This window comes from Puma concolor, chromosome B2 (assembly GCF_028749965.1).
Source record: "Puma concolor isolate L17-30 chromosome B2, mPumCon1.1.hap2, whole genome shotgun sequence".
Lineage (NCBI taxonomy): Eukaryota > Metazoa > Chordata > Mammalia > Carnivora > Felidae > Puma > Puma concolor.
In genome coordinates this window covers 131,966,884-131,989,556 of record NC_141671.1, presented here as the reverse complement: position 1 = coordinate 131,989,556, position 22,673 = coordinate 131,966,884, and the positions used below count along the sequence as shown (strand labels likewise).

The window sequence follows — 22,673 nt, the reverse complement described above, 5'->3', positions numbered from 1 at the left end:
CCTATCACTGGGGGAATTCCAAGAATTTGGAGTTTCCCTCCTCCCCAAGAACCAGGGACAAATGCCAGTTGAATTATTTATTATATAACACTTGCATATTGCAATCACCCAGGAAGCTTTTTAAAATGTTCATGCTGGATCCCATCAAGAACTAATTGGTCAGCGTGCAACCTGGATATGGGAATTTTTAAAATCTCCTCCAGATAACCCTAACTTACCCTATAAACTGTGCTTCTGGCCTTGCTTTATCCTCTTAGTTTGAACTTCTTTGGATGTGCATATTCCTCCAAATTAGATTGGAATTGCTAGTCTGGTTGATGGAGCTCCCAACATGCTACTTGGCTGGGCCAGACATCTTACGATCTAGCTTAGGTCTAGGGTCCCCGTGCTGCACAACCCTGAGTAAACCCATTCACAACAGTCTATGTAAATAATGCCCCAGATCTACGCAATGTACACGCTGCACTATATAGACAGGGTATGCATGTCTTAATATAGTCACCACACATTAAATTAGCATCAAGCAAATTTACCAAATGACAATTTAGCCTATCTATTGATTTTACTGACGTACTTAGCTTTAACAGGAATATTTCCACATCTCTATCAGCTTCAAATTTTAATTTCAAATTTAAAACCATCTGTGACAGGGGCGCCTGGGTGGTTCAGTCCAGTTGGGCGTCTGACTTCGGCTCAGGTCACAGTCTCACGGTCTGTGAGTTCAAGCCCCTTGCCGAGCTCTGTGCTGACATCTCAGAGCCTGCAGCCTGCTTTGGATTCTGTGTTTTCCCCTCTTTCTACCCCTCCCCCGCTTGCACTCTGTCTCTCTGTCTCTCTCTCAAATATAAATAAACATTAAAAAAAAAAAGAGTACGATGGATTCCCAAATAAAATGCTGAAATTTTGAGAAATTAAATATTTTTAAAAATTTACAAAATTCACATAAATGTGATATATCAGATTATTCTATAAATCAGCTTTTGGAAAACTGGCCTTCTACGAATTGGAATTCTGCAAATTATATTCTTGGCTTCTGCTTATGATTAGCTTCCATCATCTAAAAAAATTTGCTTATGTGAGAAATTTTAAACCCTAGTATTTTCCATCAAGATTTCCTTGTATAGCATGTGATTAAGAGACTGCGTTTTGAAAGTGTTTAAAATAAAAAAGGCAGGAATACAGAGAAGGAAACCATGAACCACTTCTGAAAAGCCCAGGTTTTTCCCAGGAACCTGGGAGGAACTCTCTAACAATGAACCAAGAACTCTGTCCAGCAGGGGGGAAAAAAAATTAAGAGAATTTGGCAACTATGTTGGGGTAAGAGGTTGTATTTGACATGAAGGCCCTGATAATACATTTCCTAAATAAAAATAGTGATTGCCTTTATGCATATTATCCTCACCAAGTCAATTCAAGTTACAATGTGGGCAATATTTTGTCCATCCACCCAAAGAAAGAATTTTTCAGAAAACTCCTCTTTCTACCTCAGAGTGGAGTAGAAAATAATTTTTAGTAAACTTCATTTTCTGCCATCATGAAGGGACAGAGATTCGAACTTGTGATACTGATTGCATTTTAAGTTACCTAAGGAAAGTGCTAGGGAGACAAAAATTGCCTTCTAAAAATAAACTGAAGCCACCAGATACAAACATCTCTAGCCCTCGCTTTGAAATTTTCACTCTGAATTCCAAACTTCTACTTTTCAGGTTCTTTCTGAGGTTGTTGGTGAGCTAAACAACCTTGAGGGCTGACACTGTAGGACTCAATAAGAATCCTAATAAATATGTAGCTATGGTTTGTAGTCTTTGAAAAATAAGTAAAATTTCCCAACTCATCCACAAACCTCAATTATCTCCTACTATTAGAGGATCTGGAAACACAGAGTCAAAGTTAAGGGTTCTGAACAATTGGTTTTCAAAGACTCATTCAAATGGGCTAAAGGTGCATATTAGTTTGGCTCTCACACCTCCTGCTCCTTTTCAAGAGGATAAATAATTACAGTGATTTATCTTTGAAATGTGCAGCTTGGAACTGGATGTGGAGAAGTCACATAATGGTGTCAGCGCTTCAGCCCGAAGTAAATAAAATGGTGAAATATATTTAGCATGCGATAACACAAAGCACTGAGAAACAGAGATAAAAAGAAGAAACTGTCTTTACGTGATTAGAGAACTTTGCAAAATACCAAGCTTTTGCAAAAAGGAAATAATTATAGAAAATAGAAACAGTGGGGAAAAAACAGAAAGTCTTCCAAAGTTCCAAATTTCCATCCTAGTTCTAGCCCCCAAAGGCAGGTCAGTTTCTCAGGCTCTTTGCCTGGGTTTCTTCTTTCCAACTTTTCAGCCTCCCTCCATGTGGTAAGTGCTTAAATCTGGATTCAGTAGAGCAGTGCTTAGATCTCTAATGCCTTTCAAGGCTAATGTGAATATTCAATTAGTGGGCGGAAGCCCGTGTGGCAGATGCCCGCGTGGCAGGACTGCGGTGCCATAAAGGAGATTTTACCCTCCAAGAAAGGCTGCTTTCCAGTTTTCCCTTTCTTTTAACATAGGCTAAGTTTGCAGGCAAATATTAATTTGCTTCAAAGGACTTGAATGGTCCAATCAATCAAACAACTGACTTTTTAACTGACTTTGCCACTGAATGCAAACAAAAAGCAGCCCAATAGTTTGTGTGCTGGAAATAGCCTTGGAGATGTTTATGCACAAAATCTTGCCCTGCCCCGCCCCCCCTTGCCTGAACTTCTCCCCAGACCCCATTCCTGCCACCCGAAACTGCTCATGTGTTGGTCAACACTGAGGACCTCCTAGTTGCTAGATCCAAGTGACTGTCTATCCACTCAAGTTTTATTTTCCAGATCAGAGAAAGTTGATGCTATTTACAAGTTGATCAATAGAAGTCATTGAATAATGTTTTGTTTTGTTTTTCTTCAGCATCTCTGACCACGCCTTTACAGTCTTCATGAGGAGGATCTCTTTCGCTATGCACTACTTAAATGTGAACTCTCTGCAAAAATCCATTAGGGATTCTCTTCTTACTCATCTCCTTTTTCTTGTGTTATGTTATTCATTCCTTTGCTTTCCTTGTCACCTTTAGGTTGGTGGCTCCCATCTTATATTTCTAGCTTGTCTGTCTCCTGAGTTTTAACCTTATATATCTGCAGGTCCTTGGGGATGCAGAGAATGGAAGGATCCAAAAAGGCGGACACATAAATGGGACCAGAGCCTTCAGTTTCAGAAACTCTTTTCCTCCTGGGGTGCCTGGATGGCTCAGTCAATTGAGCATCTGACTCTTGACTTCAGATCAGGTCATGATCCCAGGGTTGTGGGATCTAGCCTCATGTCAGGCTCCATGCTGAGCATGGAACCTGCTTAAGATTCTCTCTCTCCGAGCATGTGGTGGCTCAGTTGGTTAAGTGACTGACTCTTAATTTTGGCTCAGGTCATGATCTCACAGCTGTGGGATATGGGATTGAGCCCTGAGTCAGGCTCTGCTCTGAGCATCGAGCCTGCTTGGGAGTCTCTACCTCTCTCTGCCCCTCCTCTACTCACATTCTCTCTCTCTCTCTCTCTCAAAATAAATAAACATAAAAAAAAAAAGATTCTCCCTCTGCCCCCCTCCCCACTCACACTCCCTCCTTTGTCTAAAAAAAAAGAAAAAAGAAACTCTTTTCATACTTTAGTGTCCTAAAGAAACTTAAAAAGAAAAAAGAAAAGAAAAGAAAGAATGAAAGTATGTAGAGGATGCTCTCCACTTTGCCTCGCATCTGAATCTGAATGTTGGTATAATTGGGTGTAATTTCACTTAGAATAGAAATAAATAAATAAATAAGCATGTGAGCTTTTTTTTTTTTTCCCCTTGCATTGATATTTGGGTAGACAGGTTGGAAATTTGACAATTCCCTTAAATTATATGTCAGGGTTTCAGGGCAAGACTGAGAGGACATGTGTTAAAAAGAAAAAAAGTTGAGTATAGTACAGAGCAATGGTCAGTGACTTCTGTCTTGCATTTCTTATACTAATATTAATATTTATACTAATTTGTGCTATTATCAGGTAGGACTAGTGGCTGAAGATAAAAGAAACCCTCCCCAAGTAACAGTTTCTTTCAGTCTTCATGGATGCCTGAAGTTTGGTAGTCCTGAGTTGGGATGGTAGCTTTGCTTTACTAAGACCTCAGGAAAAAGCTCTTTTTAGTTTTCTTTTCTTCCAATCCCAGGCTATGGCCTCCTTCTCTGTGCTCTAATGTGACCGGTCATCATATCCATATTCTCAGGAGCAGACAAAGGGCGTGCTCACACAGTCCTTTAAGGATATTTCCCGGAAGTTTTCCAGTAGCACTTCTACCTATGTCACTGGCCAAATCTTACATTGCTGCTTGCACCTAACAGAAAAGCTGTACAATGTGGTCTTTATTCCAGGTAGCTCTGCATCCTGTCAAATATTGTGTTCAATTACTATGGGTGCAGTGGAGAAGAGATGGGGGGAGGTCGGCAACCAGAAGTCTCAACAATATTGTGTTCAAACAATGAATAAAGCCAGGAGAAAATATCTAGATTTATTTGATGACAACAGGCGATGGAAATGTTACTCCTTCAGGAAGATTCTGTAGTGAAAAAAAGATATTTGTATGGAAAATCAGTGGGCGTGCAGAGTTCTTTTCAAGGGTCCTCGTGCCTCAGCTTCAGGCACATCACAGGGTGGACGGGCATCTCATCACCACAAGGACTTCAGGGCCCACAGGCCATTTTCCTGAGGGATGGTAGGCAGGGAGCCCTTATCCCAGGAACTTAGAGAGCTGTAGAGCCATAAGTGGCCAAATCCTGGTGGGTGGACTTGTCTGAGTGGCTGCCAGCTTGGTATTGTTCCCCACAGAAGTGTCTTTTGTTATTTTGTGCAGTCCATCTCTAAGTATTGAAATGAGGACTCCCACCACTTCTCTTGAATTTACAGACTCCTCCGTGAGGATTTTTCTCCCTGCTAGTGAACTTAAATCTTCCTTTGTTCAGAATCTTTTCTCTTCCTGGGTTCTTATCCCTTCAACACGACCACAACCGCAAGAATGTGATCTTTGCACACAACATCCACCAAATCCAGCAAAATAGCCTCAGTAGACCATTCCTAGCACTTAAGGAGATTTTTGTTTGTTTCCTCTTCTTTCTTTGTCTAGCAAAGCCACCTTCACTGGGTACGTGGGTATGCTTTTCACCACTTTTGTGGCATTTTTAAGCTATAGTGAGCCTTAGATTAAAGGGGCTGAAAAAAGAAGAAAACAACAGCAAAATTCTTAACTTACCCTGAACCTAAACCCATGATATTTGAAATACTGATGTTCTGAGAGATAAAATTATATGGGGTAAATGTTTCACGTGTACAAATAATTGAATTTCATAATTGTGTTTTAGAAATGCTTCGCTCTTAATCAAAGAGATTCACGCCTGCTTTTCTAAGTTAGGTTTCAATCTATACATCAAGTAGGCAGTGTAGTAGGACATCTGGGGAAGGGATTCAAGAAACCATGAAGACAACTGAGGTAGTGGTAACTCCTGGGCCCTACCAGGTTAACCTTTGTCTTGCCTTTCAGCATATCTAAGTGCTCAGACTTGCACTCTGACAATGTCAGAGTCATTAAAGTAACATAAAATGTCAAAACAGAAAGAGGAAGTCCTTCTCTATCCCCATGTAAACTGATGGAGGCATTGCGAAAAAAACAAAGCTTTAGAGATATCCCAGCCTGGGTTCAAATTCCAGGTCTTCACTTAGCTATACTTTGAGCAAGTTACTTAACCCCTCTGATAAGAAGGCAATGAGCAGTAGAAGCCAGCATGGGTTCATTTATTACATCTTAGGTCAAACGAACATAATTTTATTTTTTATAAGGTTACTACACTTTGTGTAGACAGAATGCATTTTCATTTTGGTACACTATTAGAAAAACAATCTCAATATATGCTTGTGGTCACAGTGAATAAATGCAAAATGGATAGTCATCATACATAAGTTTGGAGCTGGTTGAACAACATGCAAAAAGCATGTATTAATGTATCAATTCTACCTGAAAAAATGTATCTCTGATAGCAGGAAAGTGTTGGTTCCTATTGTATTCAAGATTTTATCAGCACCTTGAATAAAAACATTAAAGGTTTGGGTAGCTTAAAAGTAGGAGGGACAGTGAATGCATGGGTGACAGAATCAAAACTCCAAAACGGTCTCAATAACCTAAAAGAGTAGCTGAAATAAAGGCCATTAAGAGCTGTGTCAAGTTCCGCATTTAGATTCATAGCTACTTGGCATATGAGGATTGGTACAGGGTTGGGGATAGTGTCAGGTCAGCATGACCAGAAGAAGTGGATAAGACCCACTTGGCTGGTACGTACGGAGAGAGTCCGAGAGAAGAAATGACCGGCTTGAAAGGGGTTCCACTGGCCAAATGTGGGACAATTTGAACAGCCAAATTTTAGTGGTCGTATGGGTTATAACCAATTGAATAAAATAGGACTCCATGTGCTTATATTGAACAATTGAATTAATATGTGAGGAAGAAGAGAAAAGTCTACCTTACTCTTCTACTAGAAGTAGATGGCTAACCTAAGAAATGAGGAAAGAATGATGGACATAGAAAAAAATCACCATTTGGCAAAAATCATAGTAATAATTGTTTCAGACCAAAATCATCAAGGGAGGTTAATACTAGTGGATGGAAGTACAAAACACTTAGTAATTAACTTTACAGTGGGGAAGCCTGTCCAACATCATTTTATCTGAGTTGTGAAAGTCAGTATCAGCAGAAATAGGACAAATAGACATCATGTGCGTCCTGATACGATGTACTAAAAACATGGCATCACGTTCATAGCATTCCTGTCAAAAGTTAACCACTGGGATCTAATCAGGAGGAAATAGAAGACAAATATAAATTGGGGAGAATCCTATCAAAATAACTGGTCTGTCCCTTCAAAAGAGTCAAGGTCACAGAGGTCAAAAAAAGACTGAGGAATTATCTAGATTGAAGAGGCTCAACCAGAGACACGAAGCAAAAAGGAAAGGTGTGTATTAAGGATGCTATTGAAGAAATCAACAAAATTTGAATGGGATGTGTTTATTGGGTGGTAATATTATATTAATATCAGCATCCTAATTTTGATAATTATACTGTAGTAATATAGGAGAGGATCCTTTTATTTTGGGAAACATGGAGGAGTCATGGGCATCATATCTACAACTTACTTTCAAATGATTCAGAGAATTAAAGAGAATGAGAATGGGAAAAAGCTGAAACAAATGGGGTAAAATGTTAAGATTTGGGGGAATCTGAGTGAAGGAGGCACTGTTTCTGCAGTTTTCAGAAAGCCTTAAATAATTTCATTTTTTGTAATATAATCTATTGTGCCTTAAATACTTTCAAATAAAAGTTTTAAAGAATCAATTACATAAGTTCAAATGAGACATATGAACTAGCAAAGTGTTACAGGAGAAATTGAAACCTTAGAGTAGCTCAAGCCTCACTCTACTTGACTCTTAGGTCTTGAATTGTTGGTGCATCGATAGGGCCAGGTGAAAGGCAGCCTTCTGTGTCAGGAATCATTCGATTACAAAAGAAGCAGAAGAGCTCTCAGCCAGGCTTCCTGAAGTCAAACCTGCATTAGGAAATGTACCGGGGGAGCCAAAGCAGCTGCTCACTGGAGCCTTTTTCACTCTTTGGCCACATGGCCACTCGTCTCTGCTTTTCCCTGCATTTGCTTCATCCTTTTTTCTCTCTCTGCACATGGGATTGCCATGCTTCTCTGTGGACATAGCAGAAAATGGCCCTATGTAGGCCTGCAAATTGTTGGGAGAGAACGTAATTGGCCCTGTTGAGTCAGGTACCCAGCCCTGGCTGGGTGAGCTGATGCAGGGAGGCGGGGGTGATGTAATCCTGCCCACTTGGCCTCAGGAGAATGTGGGCAGCAGATGTTTCAAGAAGAGGCACGAGCAGGCAGGCTGTGCCTATCTCAGCAAAAGAACAAATGAGCCAGAGTTGGATGAAAGGCCCAGCTTGATGAGTGAGAAGGTTGAAGACATCTGGTTCTACAGGATAGCTCAATATGTAAGTGCTAGAGCATGACCAGAGAATACGGAGCCCATCGAATCATCAGGAATACCACAGCAACAAATGTATGCTGATGCAGGTGTGTTGAACTAGTGAGTCAAATACCAAATACTCAAATAGTGCTGCAGCTGTGAGTGACGTGAGTCTTCTAACATGGAAACTAGCTCTTGATGAAATTCTGAATAAAATGAAATCCAATTTTTCCTTGATCTACATGGGAGTTGTGTACTTGGAAAATTCACTGCATACTGAAAGCTTGCAAAAATATTTTGTGTTTAACACGAGAAAATGCAGTTAGGCTGCGGGTTTAGACAAACAGGCTTTTAACCTATGGGAATATCCTGCTGGACAATCTAAACTCTTGCAGGATGAAGGATAATTCTTTATTATGTGGGACTCCCATACACGGCAGCATGCCCAGCATCCCAGGCCCCTCTTTAATGGCAATAACCACCCTCCAAATTATTATGGCAAGCCCAAAGTGCCCCACATTCTTCCAGAGTGCTTCCCAAGGGAAGTGCTATCCCTATTAATGACCACTAGCTTAGAGACGAGTTCGCCTCTGCCAGGAGTGGTCAGTGGGTTACTTCTGCTTTATTGGAAGCTTTGTGTAAGTAAATCCCTTCCAACTCTAACATTCAACAAGCCCATGATTAAAGCTCATGAAGCCATCACTTGTTCCCCTTCTGGAATATAACAATTTTTTTTAACTCCTTTGATATTCAAGAAGATACTCAACTTTCTACCAATACTAACCAAGGCTATGTTATTGAGGACAGGACTCCTTTAGCTTCAGATAAGAAGCCACACACAAAAGAGGAATTTGCTGTCTTAACTTGGAAATACAAGGGTGGAGCTGATTCCAGAACAACTGGCTCCCGGGATCTGGGTGAGGTCTTGAGTTCTCTCTCTCTCTCTATTCCTCTCTCTCTCTTTCTTCCTTCCTCCCCTCCCCTTCCTTTCCCTCTCTTTCTCCCTCTTTCTCTCCCTTTCTCTTTCTGTGGGCTGAGTCCAGTCTCTCCCCTGGTGATGGGCAGATGGCCGCTGTCCATTCACATTCCATCTGTTCTCTGAAAGGCCTCTGCTTCTCCCCTGCTCCAAACCATGCCCCACGCTTCCAGAAGAGAACTACAACTGTAAAGTATTAACATTATGATTAGTTGTTTGTTTTTCTTATTTGTTGCCATATCTGAGCAACCAGCATAGCATTGCTCATTTCAGTCACTTAAAAAATACTGAATGAATAGATGGATGAATGAATGAATGAATTGTTCAGTTGGAACTAGAGATTGCCCACGTTTCAGTGCTGGTGTTTCTCTCTGAGACTTTCCTAGACACTTTGAAAACATGGGTAAAAGGCAGCAGTGGTTGCGTGTTCTCTAAGCAGGCATTAGACTGGCTTATGATGCAGAGATGTAGAAGCAGAACAGGAAAAACCCAGTGGGAAACATCCTCTTTACTCCAGATCTATCCATGGAGCTTTTCCATCTAGAATTACCCAAGTTCATCCCCTTCATACTTTGGTCTGAGGATTCCTCAAAGGAGAATAAAATCAGCATTCAAGAAGTTGACTAATTGATTCAATTAGCATATAACTGAGGTCATTTCAACTCATTAGGCCACTTTAAAATTTCATTTTGGCTCCATGTATCTTTCTACATGTTGTTCTTTGTAGTGCACTAATAGAATTAGGCATTGCACTGAGTCATAGTAAAAGGACCTTCCACATAATCACAGACTCCAAGGCCCATCTACACGGTATGAAGCACTTTGCCACACTTAAAAGTACGGCATTATGTATTGTTCTAAACATCTTCCAAGTAATAGGAGTCTTTATTTTTTCTTTATGTGAAATTTAAAAGAAAAGTTAAGTCAGGTTGCATTTAAAATTGAAGCAGGACTGGGTGGGCCAGAAGGCTAGCGTTTAAAAAATGTGAACAACATCCTTAATATAGCTGTTTGTGACTAACCCAGTGGGTGTAACACCCAGGAGAAAACAATAAGCTCACTTATCGTGAATTTGAAAAGTTAGAGTTCAGAACTCAGTGCTATTTTTTGAACATAAAAATTATTCAAGGATCTACTCGTTTTGTTTAAGAAAAGATTACTGATGATGGAAAGCTAGGCATTTAAAGACTTATAAAAGGAAAAAAAGTTTAATGAACAAATCTGAAAAATGCAATCTATGCCTCTATGCCCCTCTCCCAAATTTCATGTCTTTTAAAAATTATATCATTTGCTAATGATCTTACTTGGCTACAATTGCTATGGCAAATACAATGTATATCTAACAGAATCAATTCCATGAACAACTTTTACCGTTGCAGCAAAACTGGTCTTGTAGTCAATCCATAAGCACACTTTGCAAGAATCACTAAAGTATAGCAATAATTTAATCTATCAATCATCCAAATGCCAGGCAATTTCTAAGCACTTTGTCAACGGTACATATAACTCTCACAGGACATCATTTGATAGGTATTTCTATTATCACCCCCATTTTATAGATGAGAAAACAAAAGACTTGGAGAATCTAAATAACCACTCCAAAGTCACATTGCTAATCAGGGTTGGAGCTGGGATTGAAATTTGGACTGGCTGACTTCTATTCACAGTTCTGAGTTGCCTCTGTGTTGCCTCTTAGACCTGTGCTGTGTATTTCACAAATACACATACTTCTGTGTGTATGTACAAAGTAGATTGTAGAACTGAGCCAGATATTCAACTTAATGATTCCTCTTTTCAATGCAATTTAAAAAGCTACCTTTTTCAGTAACTATGAGTCTTACTATACTAGAGCCATGAATAAGATGGCTGAAAAGACAACATAAACCCAAAGATAAATTTGAGATATGATTTGCACAAGTATGTTGTATAGCCACACTCAGATGGAAATGACTCAAAAACTACTTACATGTTTGCCTCTTTGGGCTTCTGGATCCTGATTCTTCTAATCAGATAAGATTGACCCTAGCTGCAAAAGGAGAACGAGAAGAAAGGAGATGTGAGAATGCCCAAACCCATACTAAATTAACTGTATTTTCCTATTTTCTGTTATTTCCGACATTTTGGCACCTGGGACCTTGCTGATCATGGAGGAACTGCCTCTCCCAGGGTTAGCTAATTCCTAGAGACCTTGTATAACTCAGAATAGCTCCTACAACTTCAGAACCTGCTCAAATTATTCAAACTAGCCAATCCTAAGTCTGCTTACCCTGCCTCATGAATGCCTTCCTGTGAAAACCACAATAAAGGTTTTTGCCCATGCTCTCCCTTGTTTCTTCTGCTTCTTGACCTACCTATACGGCAGGCTGTGACTCTTGTTTCCAGGAATTTGTGAGTATCAAAAATTATTCCTTTATGTCAGTCATTCCTTTATGTCAGTCATTCCTGTGTGTCTAACCATACTTGATTAAAACAAATCCTGGGTACATTTTAAAACACATATCCTATACAGGTGTGCTGTTTCAAAGGGGCACATGCACCCCCATGTTTATAGCAGCACTATCAACAATAGTTAAAGTATGGAAAGAGCCCAAATGTTCATTGACTGATGAATGGATAAAGAAGCTGTCGTGTGTGTGTGTGTGTGTGTGTGTGTGTGTGTGTGTGTGTGTATACAGTCATGTATGTATGTGTGTATATATGTATATATATATATATATATATATACACATACATATATACACACATCAAAAGAATGGAATCTTGCCATTTGCAACTACATGGATGGAACTAGAGGGTATTATGCTAAGTGAAATTAGTCAGAGAAAGACAAATATATGACTTCACTCATGAGGAATTTAAGATACAAAACAGATGAACATAAGGGAAGGGAAGCAAAAATAATATAAAAACAGGGAGGGGAACAAACATAAAGACTCTTAAATACAGAGAACAAACAAAGGGTTGCTTGGGTCGGGGGGGGGGGTTGTGGGAGGGAAGATGGGCTAAATGGGTAAGGGGCATGAAGGAATCTACTCCTGAAATCATTGTTGTATGGTATGCTAACTAACTTGGATGCAAATTTAAAAAATAATTAATTAATAATTAGTTTAAAAAAATAAAACACATATCCTGAGAGTTAACATGTGTACAATTAATAGATGAACAGTGAAATATACTCCTGTGGGTTTCAAGGTTGGTTGTTTCTTCCATGGGCATTTATATAGTGCATCCAATGTGCTAGAGCTACACTGTTAGGCACAGTTTGTGCTTCAGTAACGATCCGGTACAATCACTGCCTCTCTGCTCAGCATTCCGATAAGTGGTTCAGAGACATCAAAATCTATTTAGATGAAAATGAAACCAGGTAGTTCACAAATGGACCAAGTGGGTCATAATGGCCTTCTATCCAGCAGTAGCGAAGATACAGAGAACCTGGAATTATGTTCTCTGACTCTTACATGGCATCTTTGTAACGGAACAGACTCATGAAAATTCAAGGCATTGTCATTTATCTCACCCGAACAATTAGCAAATGTGCATTCAACTTGTTCATTAATTAGCTGCAATTGTATCTAAAAGCAAAATGTGACACAAAAGGAATAATCAAGATCTCCAAATTCCAACTTGGTACTAAGGACAAAGAAAGCTTCTTCTTCAGGATTTCTCAAATTGGGCATGACCTCTGTGTTTTAAAGTTAGTGGCTAACCCAAATCTTTATTCCTCTTCAACTTCATAGTTTCTGAGTTTGAAAATAAATATTATATTGAACTAAATATGATGGATATGATGAGATAAAGGCCATATTCACACAATGAAAATAATGAATGGCTCATGCAAATTGTGTCAGTGATTCGCGAATCTTTTCAGTGGAAGATTTATTATCAATGATTGAAAGAGAAAAAATAAAGTCAGAATACTGGCTGGATTAGACATAGCCTTAATGTGCTCCCAAACACAGTGACTATGAACAACAATTTATCAGGATTTTATAGTCCCTATAAGGCAGACAGAATTTAACACATAAATGTGCCTCAAATTAACCAGTAGGTGTCACTGTTTAAATATATTGGCAACAGTCTTCCAGAGTTCTGTGTTAAGCCCAAAAGGAAATAATCAGTTTTGAATAAGTTACAACTAGTTCAAACCAATAAAGAGAATGCTTACAAATCCATACCCTTAATTTATAACCCAAATTAAGTAATGACTTAATTTCTTATTATTAAAATAATTATCGGAAAATCAGTCTAGGCTTAGTGGTGGTAAACCTACAAATTGTTCAAATTTAAATTCAAAATCTTTTAAGAATTAAAAAAAAAAGAGTCTAATATAACAAGTCTATGTTTCAAAGGAAAGTAAAGATTCTGCTACATTGTAAGACAGGATTTCAATTTTTAAGAGCTACTGATGTTCTCTGGCTCTATATGTGTAATTCTGAGTGAAAGAAAACATTACTTTTTTACATCTGTTGAAGAAGCTGGTGTATAATTGTATCTACCACCTTGGTACAATGAGTCTTGTATGATCTTGTCTGTCAAAGGAGATTGTGAATGTAGAAGTGTTTTCGAAAAATTGTAAAGTGGTCTTTACATGCAAGGTAAGAGTCCTTCCAACTTGCACAATGTAGTTCTTCTGTACCTCCCACAGTGGATGGCTTCAGAAAACGGAAGACAACTGAGAGATTTGAAACACCTACTTTTGTGAGAAGGCAATATTATGAGAACAATATTAACTAACATTAGTAATATTATTAATAATACTTATTATGATTATTATAATTAATAAGGCATTATTATAGTTAATTCAACCTTACAACTACCCAGTGGGGGTAAATATTATCTTCCCAATTTTGAATGAGAAAAGGGAGACTAGTACCCTAAGAAAATTGGCAAACCTGTCTTACCCCAAAGCCCCGATTCTTTCTACCGAGTCACCACACGATTTGAACTTTTATAAATTGAATCGCATTCTCAATGTTTGCTACATTAAATCAAAATTCAGTTAGTGGGGCGCCTGGGTGGCTCAGGTGGTTAGGTGTCTGATGATTTCGGCTCAGTCCCTGATCTCACGTTTCATGAGATTGAGCCCCGAGTCCGGCTCTGTGCTCAGCACGGAGCCTGCTTGGGATTCTCTTTCTCCCTTTCCCACAGCTCCTCCCCACCCCCTCAAAATAAATAAATAAACATTAAAACAAAATTTTAAATTCAGTTAGAGAATCCTGCTAATCAGAGAAAACCAGTGATAATACATTTTGTAGAGAAGAAAATAGTAAAGCAAAAGATTCCATCTAAATTGGCATGTGAAGATTATGGCTAAGTAGGCCATACAACTAATCAGTAGAAAACTTGTGCAGTGTGCTAGGGTCTATCTGATAGATTTTCTTGTTTCTAGACCAGCAGTCTTTCAGCATCCTTTCATCCATCTTTGTGGCATCTCAGAGTAATCTGGTAGAATCTCAGCAGTCTCATAGAAGAATATTCACGAGTTTTTTACCATCTCAGCTAATGCACAGTAACTGGTTAATACAAACTAGAAGCCTGATTTACAATGTAGTTTTAAAGAAACAAAGTAAACTCCACGCTGCTTTTTGCCTATTCTTGCCACTACTGTTCTATATTTGTGCTTGAACATAGTAATACAAGCACTTAAATAAGCACAGGTCCTTATGTTCAGGCTGGAAAAGTTTCAAATCAATATAGTTTATCTCTTGCTTGGCCTTTATGGTGGAAGAAAGAGGTAGACTGAGTTCAGCTGACCTGGCTATTGACTGAATTAAATAATTTTCACCCAAAAATATTTCCTTCCAATTCAATATGCCCCCCTCTCCCAAACCTATATAGATGGACCAAGAGTTTCCATGTTGATAGAGATACTTCCAAAGGCAACACTAATCAGGTTGCTTCTTGTTTCGAATCCTTCAGTGGACTGCAGAGACCATACTTAGCATGGTCTCAAGATGGCTTACCCCACCTGCACCTCTCTCCTTCCCCTCCCAGAGCCCTACTTCTCTTCCTTCAGTTCCCAACTAAAGCTGACTCTTCTGGTAAAGAGTTAGGGCTTCCCACACTGCTCCTTTAGCATCTAGGACATAATTCATGTTTTCTCATTATAAGCGTGATTCATTAAAATCTCTCTCTCACTAACTGAGCTCCTTGAGACAGATGCTGAGTTATTTATCTGCACATCCTAGGTGTCTAACAGTGACTGGTTTATAGCCAGTTCTCAGATGCTGGCAGGATGCTCATTTCTAAACTACTTAGACACTCTTTCTTTACCTCTTTCCTTCCCTTCTTGAACAATTCAATTCTAAAGCTGTTGATAGGCTCAAGCAAGGTAAATTTTACTTTGGCAGGTCGCAAGTTTAGGGAATTACAAATATGGATAGAAAAACTAAAAATCCGTAATGTTGCATCAGAATTGGAGGTATTAGTATAAACTCCTGGCTGTAAATAGACAAATATAGATGTGTATACACACATACTTCCTAATTCTGTCCACTCAGAGGGCCTGGGAACAGTAACACATCAAAACAATGAGCTTGTCTAGCACTAAGATCTTGGTTTCTAATGACTTTTCTCCTGGGAAAAGGGAATCAGGGATCTTTTGAAAAGGGCTGAATCTGGGGCTGGGGCACAGAAAATAGAAGGTAAGCATGGAATATCTTGGACCAGGAAGGATGGAAGTGCTAAAGAATGATGGAGACATGTTAAAGGTCAGCTCTGATGGATTTCCACTGGCCAAATCTGGGACACTGATCATTGAACAAATATAGAATGGATTGCAACCATTTATTAAAATAGTATGCACCATAAGTGCATACTTACATTACTTATGATTCCAGAAATAACTGAATCAAATGGAAAGTTTGATGAGTAAGAGGATATTTTTATAGCTTCAAAACATTTCCCCCAAATATATATTAATTACAAAGGGGGAAAGAGTGAATTTATAGTGGTGAAAGTTGGCAGAGAGGCTTAATCAAGTGAATTAAGTTCAGTTAACAGGACACATCAAAATCACTCCCCCCGGATGGAGTGTGAACACCACATCACTTCTGCCATACTCTTGCTCCAGAAGCACAACCTGAATCTAATCCGACAAACCCAAGCTGACAAAGGGACATTCTCCACAGTCATTGGCCTGTCATCTTCACAAGTGTCAAGATCATGGCAGTCGGGAGACACTGCGAAATTGTTACAGATTCAAGAAGCCTAAGGAGGTGTGACAAGTAAATTCAGTACATTACTCTGAACAGGAGAATTTACTATACACGCCAACTGGTGACTGAAAGAGGTTCAGGGACTAGATGTAGTAAATTATCGATATTAATTTCCTTATTTTAATGGTTGTATTGGAGCATCTAGTCGGTATCTTACTAACCAATGATTTTTTTTTAAAGTGTTCTTTGCACTGTAGTCGCAACTTTTTCCTCTTGGTTTTAGATTACTTTAATCTACTTTAATTTACTTTAAATCTAGGTTTGAGATTATTTTAAAAAGTCTTAAGAAAAAAAAAAAAAAAGGAAGGAAGAAAACAACGAGACCATGCCATTGGTATTTTAAAATTCTAAGCCGGATGCAAGCTAGAGTCCATTTTAGAGCTGGGGTGCCCACTGTCTCCGCCTTCAAGGAGCTAATGGAAGAATTGTGCGCACACAATTCATTTTGGCGAAACGGAAAAAGGTGGTTTAGCCTTGACTTTTCGGCGGAGGGGGCTAACTGTGCTCTCCCATCGGAGGCGCCCGCCCCGCCCGGCCGGCCCCGGCTCCGCAGCGGGGAAGCGGGGCCCGCTCCGCAGCCGAGTCCCGAGTCCCGACCCCGCCTCGGCCCCGCGAGCCTCTGACGCCGCGCAGCCCCGGCCGGGGAGACGCCCTCCGGCCCCCGCCCGCGCTCCCGCCCAGCCCCCGCCCACCCCGCGCGCCAAGTCGTCTTCCGCCCGCGGGAAGCGACGCCGAGCGTTATGCGAGTCGGAGGGAGGTGGGAGAAGGTTGCGTCTCTCCCAGCCAGAAGACAGAATTCTTGGGCCCCAGGCGTGGTGTGCTCAGTGAAATGTATACTTTGAAAAGAAATAAAATTTTTAAGTTAAAAAAACCGTAAAAGCAAACATCTACCAGGAGTGGGGTTCGAACCCACGCGGACATTGTCCATTGGATCTTAAGTCCAACGCCTTAACCACTCGGCCATCCTGGTACAGGCGAACGGTCTGCATTTCACTCTTCCTACAAGCCGTATTCCACCGTCCTCGAACCCTCCCGGAAGAGTTTCTGAGGAGACTTTGCCGCTGTTTTCCCGGTTTTCCCACCCCGAGCTGGAGCTAGCTCCCCGCCAGGGCCTCGGTTTCCCGCCGCCGCCGCAGCTCACTGTTGCCCCCGGCCCGGCGCGGCAGGGAAGGCAACTGCATCCGAGTTCGGCGCGCTGGCGGCGGGGACGCTCGGCTGGTAGCTCCGAGCAGGACTCGGGCCCAGCCAGTGGTGCTTTCGGTTTCGAGGTGCGCGGGCGCGGGAAACAAACACACTAGTAAACTTCTGGTTTCCCAGGAGCACAGTTTGGAGGCGCGGGGGTCTGGCGCGGCAGGGACGGAGCCCACAGGGTGGGGTTTCGTTCGTTTTATTCCAAAGTGAATAAACTTCAAGGAATGAGTTGCACGGGCAGCAGCAGAGTTCTCGGACCCCTGTGCTTGTGGGCCGCGTTTCTTCTTAACAAGTCACACAGGAAGGAAGTTTTGTAGAAATTTGTGTCTGTACCACAGGCGGGGAGTGTGGCACAAGTGGCCCTCCCGCTGGCTGCCGACACCACGGCCGCTGCACCTCTGAGGGCCCTCCCTCTGTTCCCACGACCCACCCGTGCGCTTGGAAGTTTGCGTTCTCTTCACTGTTCACTGCTCTCCCTTCGTTCTGTGCACAGGAGATTCGGCTTGTCCTCTCACTTCCTTTACCAGGACGGCCATTGCATTCCCCGCGCCACCCCACGACCTCGAAACTACCACAGAGCCACGGCTCGGGAGCCTGGGAACCAAGGACGGTCTGGCAGCCACGCCCTTGCTCCTGCAGTGCAGGCGGCACTCTTTGCCCGAGAACTTCTATCAGCCTGGAGACTGCGCAGACTCACCTGTGTGGGACTTCACCGACTGGCTCTTCACCGGCTAGGTCACATTGTGAGAAACGCATTGTCCTGCTACCTCCTGGAATTCCTGTGAGCCCCCCGGGGACATTGCCGTGACCTGGGGAGGCTCTCCCCCAGCCTCTGAGTCCCAGTCGAGAACACTGACTGCCCCTGAGAGGCCCTGAGGGTAACGACTGGTGGAACTGCCCCCTCCGCACTTTGCCACATAACCCTTGGCATTGCTCTAAGCTCTTTACATATATTATCTAGTTTGATTTAAAACAAAAAACAAAAACAAGTCTATATGGCAAGCGTTTATATCACCATTTTCAAGTTGAGAGGCCCAGTTACAAACTCACTCCAATGTAAGAGGCCTCCTAGACTTACAGCCTGCACCTCAAGGCCATTACAGAGATTTCTTACCACCAATCTAGCCATCAAATCCTCCACGATCTTCTGGAACATGGCAATATACTATCTGAATGATATTTTCATTCAACCCCAGACTTAGCCTCCCAATGGCCTCTAGTATAAAACCGTTCTGAACTGTTTTCATTACAGGGTACCCCTTAGCAGTGCCTCTTCTGCAGCCTCAAGACTGTATTAAATTTCTGTGGCCACTGTTGAAGGATGGGCCTGGAACACAAGTTAGTCTAGTCAGAGTTACAGATCACTCAGAGCTATTGGAGAAGAGAAAATTTCAGTCTGCGGTGGGACACACGGCATTTTTCCAAAGAGGACCACGACAGTACCTCCCATCCCACGTGTTATTTTATCTTCCTCCACTGTGATTTTGACACCCGTACCATCAATACATGGAGTCTGTGTTCTTCCTGGCTAAATCAGGGAAGCCTTGTGTCTGTGGTAGACAGATGCTACGTGACTTCTGAGGTCATTCACCTTGTTCTCTTACGATGCTTGCTCTGGGAACCCAGCCGCCATACTGTGACAAAGCCCAAGTAGCCACATGTAGTTTTTCCAGCCAACAGCCCCAACCAACGGTCAATATTAATTGCTGCAAATAGAAGCGAGCGAGCCTTCAGTTGATTCCAGCACCTAACCATCAAGTGACCTCGCCATTGAATCTTCCCAGCTAAGCACTGAGATCATGGAGCAGGAACAAGCTATCCCTACTGTATCCTTTCCCAATTTCTGACTCACAAAATCTATGGGCAGAATAAAAATGTTACTGTTTAAGTGTGGGGTTTTTTTTCTTTTAATGAATAGTTAATAGTTAATAAAATTAGTTAATAGTTAATAAAAAGCCTGAGACTAATAAACTGGAATACTGTTATGGAGCACTAGGAGCACTACACAGAGATAGGCTGCCTGGGAATAAAGCCAACACAAGAAAGCAGAATCCCGAGATGAGGAGCCCAAGGTGTGAGTCCATCATTGAAGTCCTTTCCTACCCCCTTACTGGAAACTAGATTCTGGGCTGTGCTGCCCCTTTGCCAAATTGACATCCTACATGGGGCTCTCTGGGTAGAGGACAAGTCCATTCCCCAAATCCTAGCCACAAGGGAGGTTAAGAAGGAAAGTTCTAGCTTCTACCTTAGGAAGCAAGCCTTAAAGTGGAGGAAATTCCCCAAACATGAGAAGGGTGTTCAAAAGATGCTGGCATCTGCAAGGCATGACAAATACCCACTTGAGCGTTGGAACAAAATGTGAAAAGCACTGTGCAGTGATGTCTGTAATAACTGAATATTAGAGAGCAAGTGACAATATTAAGGCAAATTTTGCAACACTGAAGTGGCTTCATGTTCAGGAAATTGCATTTGACATACTTCTTATGGGCAAATGTTTCACTGTGCGTGTGTTTATTTATGCCATGATATTCTTTACGTGTTTTTTGATGATTCAAAAATAATGTTCACAAATGTTTCGACACTCCTCCCTTCAAGAGATGGAGCTTAAGTCCCTTCCCTTTCAGTGTGGGCTGAATCTACCGACTCATTTCTAACAAATAGAATAAAACAGAAGAGGTTTTATATGCAACCTCAGAGACTAGGTCATCAAAAGTCACTGCTGCCGTTGTCTTGGTTTCTTTCTCTTGGATCAGTCCCTTTGGAGGAAACCGGCTGTCATGTCATGAGCCGCCCTTTGAAAGGCAGCAGCCAGCAAGGTACTGAAGTCCCACACGAGTGAGCTTGGAAATGGATACCCCCCCACCCCGTTGAACCTTGCGGTAACTGCAGTCCTGCCAACATCTTGACTACAACTTTATGAGAGACCCTGAACCAGAACCACCAGCCAAGGCCTCATTTCCTGACCCTCGGAAACTATGTAAGATAATAAATATTTATTGCTTTCAGCAGCTACGTTTTATGTTATTTTTATGCAGGTACAGATGACTAATAGAGCACCCAAAGTTAGTTTTTCTGGCTTTGATGACGTATTCATGAGCATATATTTTGTTTTTACAGAGATATTGTAAAAGAATAATCTTGCTGACCCCTATGCAAACACTGCAGTTGGAGTTCCTTTTCCCATTTGTTCTTAACCTCTTGCATGGGATCGCCCGTACTTGCCAAGGGCACCCATTTACTTTCCCTTTTCCCCAGAGTCCTGACGGGTGGCTTCTACTCTTACTTCTCTCTTTCTGTTTCTCTTTTCAGAATGAAGATATCATGCCTAAAACAGACTCACATTGTAAAAGTTAAAGTTAAAACCCCTTTCCACAACCTTTGAAATCCCAGTCATACTAAGTTGGGACCCCTTGTCCTTTGACGATGCTAAGCCATTTTCTGTCTCTCTCCTGCCTTTCCCATGCTGCTTTTATCTGCCTTATTCTCCTCCATGGCTCCACATAACTCCTCCCTTCCCACCGCACATATAATTGTAAAGTGAAATGAGTAAGTATAAGTTAGACTTACCTGCACACATGAGTGTACAAAATTTGGGAAGTTCCAAATTAGACTTTAAAAGCATCCTTCTCACCCTGTCTGATCTTGTTTATTATAATGAAAACTAAGGTATGTTTTTAGGAATAGATTATTCTTGGTGACAAGATTTTCTGTTTTTTTTTTTTTTTTTGTAATGTTTATTTTTGAGAGAGAGAAAGAGACAGAGTGGGAGCGGAGGAGGGGCAGAGAGAGAGGGAGATACAGAATCTGAAGAAGGTTCCAGGCTCTGAGGTGTCAACACAGGAGCCCGATGCAGGGCTTGAACTCAGGAGCCCTGAGACCATGACCTGAGCTGAAGTCAGACACTTAACCAACTGAGCCACCCAGGCGTCCCCAGGATTTTCTAAGTACTCATACATTTAAATTTTTGCCTCAAATCTTATGAAATATAGTACATATATATTCTATATAGTAAGCAGAATATAAAATAGCTTTTTTTGGGGGGGGGGGAGCCTGGGTGGCTCAGTCGGTTGAGCGTCTGACTTCGGCTCAGGTCACGATCTCGCGGTCCGTGAGTTCGAGCCCCACGTCAGGCTCTGTGCTGACAGCTCAGAGCCTGGAGCCTGCTTCGGATTCTGTGTCTCCCTCTCTCTCTCTGCCCCTCCCCTGTTCATGCTCTGTCTCTCTCTGTCTCAAAAACAAATAAAACATTTAAAAAAAAATAGCTTTTTTTTTGTCCATAAGCAAGTGTTGTCATTATGACAGCAACAATTTATCTGAGTCTTAGATAAAACAAGAGTTAGCAGGACATCATAACGTAAAGGTACTGTTTAGACTGTGGAATCAATAGACCTAGTTCAAATTCTAATTTTTTCTTAGCTATGTACAAAATACTTAACCTCATCAAGTCTTAGTTTCCTCACCTGTAAAATGAGAATAATAATGTCTACTTCAAGAAATGTGAGAATTCAGTGAATTAATATATGCAAAATATCTAGCAGTGTGATTGGCCGGAGGTAGGCTCCTGGGGTATGGTAGTCAATATTTGTTACTTTTTGAACAGCCATTCCCATTTTGAATTCAGGCAAGGTAGACATTGCCCCCATCCCAGGGGACAAATTATTATTTGTCAATTATTATTTGTCAAATTATTATTTGTCATCCATTACACCAAGAATGAATCTGGAACAGGGTGAGGGGGAGAGTGGGTAAGTGATCCAGTTCTGGCCAATGAGAGATAAGAAAAGTTATTTGGGAGTTCTGAAAAAGATGCTCTTTCTGGATAAAAAAACACGAAGGTTGGGAAGTGAAAACTTGTGCTATTTCTTCCCTTTGCCTCTGTGCCTTCAATGAGATGGTGTGAAGGTGAAATTATTGGAGCTGCGGTAGCCACTCTGTGACCATGAGGAGACAAGCCTAGGGATAAGCAGCTAATGCCCAAAGATGTCAGAGGGACAAATTAGAAAGCGACCTTGCCCTTAAAGACCTTATGAGCCACAGCCAACCAGAAATCTGCTTCTTATACAAGAAAATTAACATGTCTTTTAAATATAAGCCAGTGGTTCTCAGAGAGTCAGAACCACCCGGGAACTTGTTGGAAATGCAAATTCTGGAGCCTCACCCCAACTTCTCCTTGAATGCACACCTGAATCGGGTAATCTGAGGCAGGCTAGGGTTTTAGAGTTTCCTTTATCA

At 41.3% G+C, this 22,673-nt stretch overlaps 1 protein-coding gene and 1 non-coding gene across 2 annotated transcripts; one reads left to right on the top strand and one right to left on the bottom strand.

Annotated features, from left to right (window-relative positions):
- The first annotated feature begins 451 nt into the window (after positions 1 to 451).
- LOC147581262 (uncharacterized) lies at positions 452 to 20,449 on the top strand. The gene is made up of 5 exons (XM_086708412.1): positions 452 to 478; positions 4,273 to 4,417; positions 16,769 to 17,017; positions 17,190 to 17,518; positions 17,935 to 20,449. Exons 1-5 carry the CDS (start codon positions 452 to 454, stop codon positions 18,247 to 18,249), a joined length of 1,065 nt encoding a protein of 354 aa, XP_086564538.1. The 3' UTR covers positions 18,250 to 20,449.
- On the bottom strand, positions 17,139 to 17,220 carry TRNAL-UAA (transfer RNA leucine (anticodon UAA)). The gene has a single exon. It is a non-coding gene; the product is annotated as a tRNA-Leu (tRNA).
- Positions 20,450 to 22,673: the final 2,224 nt, after the last annotated feature.